We start from the raw sequence: 9656 nt of genomic DNA on the forward strand, positions 1-9656 counted from the left end.
CGTGTCCAGAACGCCCCCGCGGGGCTAGCAGGGTCTCCTTCGTTGGCCCGCATAGCCTAGCAAACTCGTCCCAGCGAGACCACAACACCACGTCGCTGCTCCGCAGTCCGCCACGGCCAAGTTAGCTCACTCGTGGGAGCGCTTTTCATCCTTTATGGTGACATTCAACACCGAATTGGGCGCGCTGAAAACTTTTTTTCTCATTTTTTTTACTGGAACAATCGACTCGAGTTGAGATTTACCCTCCTCCGAGAGTCCGCCGCTAAATCCAGAGTTTCACGTGGAAACTTAATCCATACTGGATGGGGATTATGTTTTTGTTGTGAGGAAAAGAACGAGACGGAGGGAACTCTCCCCGGGACGCATCGGCATGTAGCGGGGTGAGTTTGACTAATTCCAAGTGTTTGTTTGTGCTACTTTTTGATGAGTGTCGGGTTGGGAAGACCCCTCCCTCCCCAAAACATAGGCCAAATGACTGGGCCACGTAAGGGAAGGAGACCAGGCATCCCAAACATTGTCACGCCTTGCTCCCCACCCCCTTCCAAAACACGTTATCTTCAAGTGCATTTCAATTGAACAAAAATGAACATTTTTACTCAAAGTAAATGACTGCGGGCGCTTCGGATAGTCAGGAAAAACCCGGAGACAAGGGCGCGTATACAGTGTTAAATAATTCCTCTAAAATGACACTCGAAGGATCAGTCTATCACCTGAAGTCTCAGGGTTAAATCAGTAAAATGAACACAGGCAGCGGAGCAGCCTATCACATGGAGCTTCATTGAAATCGTTCAAAATAAATCACAGCCAATGGAGCAGTGTACTACCTGGAGCATCACGGTTAAAACTGTCTAAGGTGACAGCCAAAAGTCAGTCAAAAATGTCACTTTTGGGGAGCAGGCTATAACTTGGGTGATCACCATCAAATTGGTCAAAAAACGAAACCGCTAATGGAGGAGTGTAATCCCTCAAGTTCCATGGTTAAGTCAGCCGATAGCCCAAAAAAAAAAGATCGTCCTGACCAGTCTATCACCTGAAGCTTAATTGGTGAATCAGTAGAAATTACACAGTTCATAACCTGGAGCTGTAGAAAACAGTCAAAGACATAACCAAGGGAGAAGACTCTCACCTGGAGGTTATACAATACAATACAATACATCCTGAGGTTCATGCATAGGTCAGTCAAAAATGACAGACAATGGGCAGTCTATCACCTGGAGCTTGATCGTTAAACTAGAAAAAAAAAGACTCTCCTGAGGGTTAAGTGTATCACCTGGAGGTTCGTGGTTGGATCAGTTTTAAACAACGGCCAAAATCAGTTCAACATTATCATAGTTAAGAGAGCACATTATTGCTTTGAGCTTTGTGGTTAAATTGACATTGTCAGGGGAACAGTCTATTACCTGGACCTTTAATTTCACATTACCAAAAAATGACAGTATTTTATCACCTGAAGCTTCACAGCGAATGCAGTCAAAAATGACACTGCAAGCGCACGATCTATCACCGAGTGCCTCACGGTTATAGCAGTCAGAAATTACAATTACAGGGAGCAGTCTATCACCCGGACCGTCACAATCAAATCAGTTGAAAATCTTTCATTTGGTTCAAATTTCTTTGTTGTTTTTGTTTTGCAACATATAACAGTCACCTGTGGAATCCGGTACTAGCCCAGAGTGTATCATTTGCGCACTGGGATTTAACTGATGATGCTTATTTGTGTGTTTGTATGTTGCATAACTCTTGACATGTTTGTATGCGTATGCATGTGAAAGATGTGTTTGGACATGCACCAATAACCTGTAAAAAAAACACGTGCATGCAGGCACACAAATATCTAGAGGCAAATATAGCCGCAGGAGGCGTGGGCCCTCAATACACACACACACACACACACACACACACACACACAAAACGTAGACATCTGACTGCGTATTAAGTCCAACAGTATGCTGTGTAAATTACATGGTGCCAGGGCCAGTGGTTTTGGGGGAATATGCAAAAGTTTTCCGGAGAATTTTAAAGCTCTGAAAAATTCCAATCCCTTGGCAGTGCCAATTTAGCGTGGAGACACGGCAACGGGGTGGGCGTAGAGTCCATGCATTGGTGGTGTGTGTTTTTTGGGTTAAGTTGGTCAAAATATTTTATAAAGAAAAATATCACAGATGAACATAGCCTGGTTGTGTGGTGGCACCCTGACAGGCGACAATACAAAGCGTGTTCAGACCTGTCCCGTTCTTATGTATGCTACTCCCCAGGTGCGAAATGGTGGCATGTCAATCACTGCCGGCCCCGCCCCCTTGTGATAGTAGCGCACCTGCACGCCACCAAAACAAATACGTGGATACACCTGAGCTCACAAAAGCCAATAATACACTCTCATTCGCTGACTCCCACACTTTTCAAGCCACACGCATTTCAAGTCACAGGTACTACAGTTTTAGAGTGTAAGGATGGTGACCCCATGTGGTCAAATAATACCTGCGCCTCACATGCATATCTTGAACTGGTTTTGTAATACAGTATCAATTATTTTTGTGACGATTGATTTTGACACAATGTTAAAGGGTGCAAAAAGATAATCGAGTTTGGTATGCAGGGAAGCAACAGCTTTTTGAACTAAAAATCAAGCTTTCGGTACCAAACAAGCTTCAGTGGTAGCCGAGTAGATGTAAACAGAAGTGATGTGTTAATGCAAACCAGGTGCCTGTGTTGTAAGGTTCTACTTTTGCTGGTAAGTGAGATGTGGTTCCCAGGCGGAGTAGTGGGGGGACGACGGCTTTGGGTTGGTGGGAATGTCATGGAAAAAGTGAACAGCGCCGTGGTTTGGCGTGACGACGAGACGCGGTGCCGGGGATGGTGTCCTGGGTTCGTCGCTGTTGACTTTTCCCTGCTTTCCGTTCTTCTTTGGAACGACTGGAACAACATGATAAGAAATGTCGCACCTCCTCAGTTTCCCACCAAATGTTTCACTCTGCCCGCTCCCTGTCATGTCTGTGTACTGGCTTGTGTTATTATAGTTTAGCTGGGGTTCGAATTTGCATATTCTTCTTTTTAATAATTTTAGAACTGAGTATTCTATCGACTCTTCAATCGAATAGCTGGGGTTCGAATTTGCATATTCTTCTTTTTAGAACTGAGTATTCTATCGACTCTTCAATCGATTGTTCAAGTGTACATATGAGATGCAGGAATTATTTTTGTCCACTTGGGGTCACCATTCTCACCTACTACTGTATAAACTATGACTTTGAGTATGTATAACTTTAAAGGCGTGCCTGCCCTGGTGAGTGACGTGGGCGTCAACGACTGAGAGAGTACAATCCGTATTTTGAATGACTCTGCGGGTTTTGGCAAAGGACTGCTTGGAGATGACGGACAGAGACTGCATGAACATTTTCATTTCACCATTATTGTGAACAAAATGATGACCGTTATGGATATGTTTAATAATTATCGCAATGTCAGTGCTAATTAATGTTAACCTGTCTACGGTGTTTCACAGTGTATGGCAGCATTATTTGTGAATATATGGCTTGGTTGAAAATGGTGGCGTTTAAAAAAAAAAAAAAAATCCAATTCATCCATTTTCTAAACAGCTTATTCTCATTAGGGTTGCGAGTGTGCTGGGGCCCTATGCCAGCCAACTTTGGGCGAGAGGTTAAGACGTTTAATGATATTACGGATCAAGATATCAGGACTGGCGTCGACTTGTAAGAAGCCAGGGGGTATGCGGGAGAGGAGTCAGGCGGCAAAGCACTTAACCCATTTGTTGTGCTACAGCGCTCATGTGTAACAGAAAGGGAGGGCGGCGGTAAATGGGACTAAAGCGACTCGCCCGAGTGGGAGAACTGTGTCCCAAGTGCAGACATGTCCATGGATGCATACTGTTCGTCACGATTACCTTTATTGACCAACCAAAGCCAAATTTTGCATGTGTGATGTAATGTTTTGGTCTGGTTCATTCTTGACTCGTGGCGAAACATCACACCACATACTGTAAGGAGTGGCTGTCTTCAGGCTCCATTTCTAACCTTTTGGCAGCTGTTTTTATGTTGCATAACATGGCTGTCAAACACGCAGTTAACATAGTGCCGGCATCATTTCTTTTACTTTTCTGCTCCCACTTTATTTTATACACAGCAGGTTGCCAAAAGCCTTCTTCTCAATGTCACTCAGTGAACTCTGGCATTTGTTGACTTAATGGATGTTCTTTTGGAAAATTTAATTGAAAAAATAGTTCTAGTTTTATTTATTTTTTTTCAAATTAGTTCACAAGTTGACCCGAGCTCAAGTTAAGTATCAAGATAGCTACCTAGCATGGTAGCGTTACTTTTTAATGACAAGCTACAGCTTAATTTTTTTTCATTTTCAGAATTTGCTAGTTAATTCGCTTTTTAGATTTTCAAGTTAGCTATTTTGCTTAAGAACTCTGGGGAAAAAAACAATTAAAAAGGCATTTCAAGATGATGTTTTGCTAGTTAATTAACTTTTTAGCTTTTCAAGTTAGCTATTTTGCTTAAAAATTCTTTGGAAAAAAAAACAAATTAAAAAGGCATTTCAAGATGATGTTTTTGTAGGAGAAATTATTTATCAAGTGACTCAAATAACCCCAAGCTAGCTGTTTAGCTAGCATGATGGCATTACTCTTTTTCCTGGCAAGCTATGTCCTCACTATTTTTCCCAACATGGTCCAAAGAACAGGCAGTGCAGGAAAGTGTAAAACGTTGAGAAATTCAAATCATTTCAATAAGCGATAAAGCATTCACAGAATTAAAGGGTAAATTGATTCTCATTTTCATTTATTCAAATATTTATTGCAGTAAAACGGGGAAACACGGCAACGTTTTAACTCCATCAATCGCATAGAAACAACAACACACAAAAAAAAGAAAAATCAACAACACAACAAGAAAGGAATGTTTTCTTCTAAATTTAGCCAAAACTTGCTGCGGCGGAAAAGCAAAACAACTCCTCTTCACGCCGCAAAATTACAACGTGCAAATTCTTAAACGTACGCGCCTTTAAATAAACACTGGACCGTGACTTAAAAAAAAAATGCTTGCTAACCTATTGTCTTTCTGTTTGTCTGTCTGGCTTGACTCAGCCGCATTCTCCGCGGCGTGACACTGATTACTGGCTTTGGAGCTGCGCTAAAGTGCCGTCTGGTCCCTTGGCTAACCTCGCACCGGGTGTGTTGTTGATCCCGTGTGTGTGTTTTTGCGGTACGCCCTTGTTAGTGCATGTCCGTGTTTGTTTGCTACACGGTGAAAGTATGCGACGCTTTTGCTGGCGTCGCCACGCTTTGCTCGTGTCCTCGCAGGTCAGAGGGGGTTCTGTAATTTTGGATTGGTAAACAGGCCGTTGTTATTCACTCCTTGTTTGGTTTTTGGAGGTTCACCAATTAAAAAAATAAAACATCAGGAATTCTGTAGTGGCTTTACGGTACTCGGGACTGATTCAAGAATGCAAACGCATGCGGGATGGCTTTTAGCAGCATCGACATTTTTTTTTTTTTTCGAAGCTCAATAAACATTGTTATTAAGAGCTTCTTCATTGTCCTTCTTCTTCCGTGTGCTTCACACTTGGGTCAGGTGTGCTGTGTTTTCCGAGTCGGAGGAGAGAGGAATCTGGGCCAGTGTCCAAGCTGACTATCATCAGTATGTTGCCAGATCCCAGGACAAGAAGCAACACATCCACTCCATTTGTTCTCTGGCTCCTCTCTGATCACTGGAGCATTCTTGTTGCGCTCGTTCTTCGACTTTCCGTCATTTATATTCTTCCTTTAAGTGTATAATGTACTATTTTTGAGGTGTTAGTACAGGGGTGGACAAATCGCCTGGTCTTTCATCTGTCTGACCACAAACGTCATCAAGTCCTGGAATATTTATGACATTCATCTAGCCTTTTTGAGACACAAATTAGCCTGTATATAGTTGTTCTTATTTTTTAAACTTATTTACCACATTCATTTGTGTGTTGATTTCTTCAAAATAATAAAATGAAAAATGTTGGTATTTTAAATCTCCATTTACCGTATTTTTCGGACTATAAATTCTGGAATATAAGTCGCACCAGTCAAAAAAATGCATCATGATTAAGAAAAATACATATACTGTATAATTAGTTCCAGAGTATAGGTCACATTTTTGCTAGGAAATTTATTTTACAAAAACCAAGACCAAGAACAGGAGAGCCGGCCGGGATTGGCCCTCAAAATCCCCCATAGTCTAATCATGGTTGCGCACTGGTTCTCTCCCACCATTCGAAAATTCAGATCATTGCTCAAATCTGCCGTTAGGTTATTAGTTTATGTCCCAAAAAAGGAGTGCATCGAGTGTTCGATAAAATGGAAGCAGTTCAAGCATGAGCTGCTGATTGCAATGTGAATTAGGCTTATTAGGTGTTTGGAAATTAATGGGAGAGGAGCGCACTTTGCCTCTCCACACAAAAACACTCGTAGAGTCGAGTTAGGGCATCAGAGTGAATTTCCGAATGCACCTTGTGTTGACGGCAGTGAACAAGTTCCGGTTGAATTTGAAACTTCCACCTGCAACTACGGAAAAGTTGTCCTTTGTAGTTGAAAATGGCTGAACTAGAATCCCACCTCACACTGTGGACAAAAGTCGAATCCTGGTCCGTTATTACGCCTTTCGCCGCTGTAAATAGTAAAGCTTTATCACGACCGTATGCTAGTGACGGCGGCTAACTTAGTTTACACAGTCGTTGCCATGACGACTACATCTTCATATTCTTGTATTTTTTTTCCCTGAATATACTGCATCCCCCCCTTACAAAATCGTGCTAAATTCTCATAAGAAAAATCTAATTGTGCATCACCACCCACAGATACATAGAAAATGTTCTACAAAGACATCAAACCTCGAAACCACTGCACTTTTGTCCACGTGTGTGATATTACCGTAGCGAACGGTTGTTTACATAATCTGATTTCTTCTCTTGTGGTTATAGTTGCGTGTGTGTGTGTGTGTGTGTGTGTGTGTGTGTGTGTGTGTGTGTGTGTGTGTGTGTGTGTGTGTGTGTGTGTGAACGTCGCATCTGTGTGCCGTTCCAAACGACTGCACTGTACACTACAATGTCTGGCACTGTGTGTTGGCCAGAAAACAAGGAATAAGGGTTGGGTGAGGGAGAGAGGAAGCAAGGCCTCCCACACAGGCAGATAGCAGACTTAAGAAGCTCCATTAGCTCCTCAAAGCCCAGCTGCCGCCTTCAGATGGATGCCTGCCCTGGGCCGTTTGATGTCCACTGGCGCATAGCCTCACATCTCGCCTGCTTGTCTCCCAAATGTTGCCCGTCCGTCACTGGGCCTCAACTGTTGCATCAAACTGGGCCGCTGAGTGAACAATATGAAAAATATATAAAGCACGCGTCGACTGGATGCAGTGCGGCGAGAGAAAGGCGAGGAAATGAAAACAATAGACTTTGAAGTGAATCCAATTTCATTGAGCAAATATTAGAATTTAAGATGTAAATGCAGGACGGTTCTTCGAATATTCTTTAGCCTGATGGATCACTGCTGATCTGTTGTGCAGGTAACCAAAATATTTCAGTACATGATGTGGATCCTTCTTTTCACTTGACAAGGCCGAGCTGCAAGCTGCTCGTTTTCCTTCACCAGCATCAATCAAAAAAGGGATTTTTGACACAACTCATTGGATCGACCGATACTCAAGAATCTCCCGCTGCTGCAAAATGGGGACGAGTAACGGACAATTTTATGTAGCGTTGTTGTCAGGCAGAATCTTCTCAATCTGGAAACGACCTCCCATGAGAAACCGGTTCACTGTAATTCTCTCCATCCATCCATTTTCGAATCTGCTTACAAGGGTCGTGAGCGAACTGGAGCCTATCCGAGCTCTCTTCGGGTCGTAGGCGGGGTACACCCCGAACTGGTTGCCAACCAATCGCAGGGCACACATAGTCGAACAGCCATTCGCGCTTACAATCACGCCTCGGAGTGTTCCATTCACCTGCCATGCATGTTTTGGGAATGTGGGAGGAAAGCGGAGTACCCGGAGAAAACCCACGCAGCTATAAGGAGAACATGCAAGCTTCACACAGGAAGGCCGGAGCTGGAATCGAACCCTGCACCTCTGCACTGTGAGGCGGACGTGCTAATCAGTCGCCCATCGCGTCCGTAATTGTCTCCATATTTTTAAATTCAGTATTTGGTGACACATGCTTCTTTTTCCGTCCCTAGAACCTGTCTACATCCGTTGGGAATGGGCCAGCATCTAGCCAGAGAGCATCTCTCCACGCGGTGGTGCGGCTGGCGTCGCCCAAGAGTGAGGGGGGCCACGGCCAACTCCTAAAGGCGGCCTAAGCCTGCCCCCTCTTCCTCTCTTTCTCTTCTCTCTCTCTCTTCTTCTTTCTCCGTTTCCCTCTCCCTCCATCCTCACGGTGACTTTTGAACTTGCCATGCCCTTCCGGCTGAAGCTGCGGCGCACGCGGCGCTACAACGTCCTGAGCAAGAACTATTTTGTGACGCGCATTCGGCTGCTGGACAACAACGTGATCGAATGTACTCTGTCGGTGGAGAGCACGGGGCAGGAATGTCTGGAAGCCGTGGCGCAGCGGCTGGAGCTACGTGAGGTGAGGCCTTCTCTCCTCTTTCATCTCGATCGGCGTCACAACGATTGTATGACTGTCCGTGTTTTATGTTCTGTGTTCTCGTATATTAATTTGTTATTTTATGTTAACTGTTCCGTAAAGCGCTTTGTTACAGCTGCGCTATAGAAATAAGAATGTATTGTTAAAAAAAAAAATGTATCCCACATTTGCACCTTGGCCTTATCCCCGTTGATCTTTGTTTACCAGGCTCGGGTGCACTTGAAGGTGATTTTTTTTTTTTTTTTTTTTTTTAATTTGTTATGCCAACCTGCATTCTTGCAGCCGTGGCAGCTTTTTGATTGCATTTTACGAGCGTGGAACAGCGCATGCACACAAAGCAGGTGTGTGGAACCGCCTTTCTGAGGTGTTGACACATACACACACGCGCACACTAAATCAATGTCCTGCATGCTTATTCACGTCAAAAGGACGGTGAAGTCACACTGCGGGGTTTTTACGACCTAACACGGCGCACAGCTGTCCTCGAGGGAAAAAAGGCCGGCGTGCTGTTTATGACAGGGAAAGTTTTGGACTGAATGATAAAAACGACGTCTGTTTGTTTGCCTAAATCAAATTTAATCAAATTAATCCAATGTAGTGTTGGTCAAGATATGTAAAGCAGCTATTCGTTTTATTGTGTAGAATTAATATATATTTTTTCTACAATAAAACTAGTGTTCTCCGGGCCTGTGTGGGTTTTCTCCGGGTACTCCGGTTTCCTCTCACATTCCCAAAACTTGCATGGCAGGCTGATTGAACACTCTAAATTGTCCCTAGGTGTGGGTGTGAGCGTGGATGGTTGTTCGTCTCTGTGTGCCCTGTGATTGGCTGGCAACCAGTTCAGGGTGTCCCCCGCCTACTGCCCAAAGACGGCTGGGGTAGGCTCCAGCACCCCCCGCGACCCTAGTGAGGATAAGGGGATCTGAAAATGGAAGGAAGAATGGATGGACCTAGTATTGAGCCTTGTGGAACACCATTAGCATGCCATTGATGACTATAGATAGACTATAGATATATATATATATATA

At 43.9% G+C, this 9656-nt stretch overlaps 1 protein-coding gene across 2 annotated transcripts in view; it reads left to right on the forward strand.

Moving 5' to 3' along the window:
• Nucleotides 1-13: 13 nt before the first annotated feature.
• Nucleotides 14-9656, forward strand: part of LOC109518107 (protein tyrosine phosphatase non-receptor type 14) — a 35274-nt gene continuing 25631 nt past the window's right edge. The window contains exons 1-2 of one of the 2 annotated variants that reach the window (XM_019873755.1): nucleotides 14-380; nucleotides 8219-8610. In XM_019873755.1, coding sequence (XP_019729314.1) covers nucleotides 8437-8610 — 174 coding nt within the window. In that variant the 5' untranslated portion in view covers nucleotides 14-380; nucleotides 8219-8436. Of the gene's footprint in view, nucleotides 381-8218; nucleotides 8611-9656 lie in introns of those variants that run through there. The other variant, XM_019873756.1, reaches the window with a different exon arrangement.

The sequence above is a fragment of the Hippocampus comes genome, unplaced genomic scaffold (genome assembly GCF_001891065.2).
Source record: "Hippocampus comes isolate QL1 unplaced genomic scaffold, H_comes_QL1_v1.1 scaffold126, whole genome shotgun sequence".
NCBI classification, from domain to species: Eukaryota; Metazoa; Chordata; class Actinopteri; order Syngnathiformes; family Syngnathidae; genus Hippocampus; species Hippocampus comes.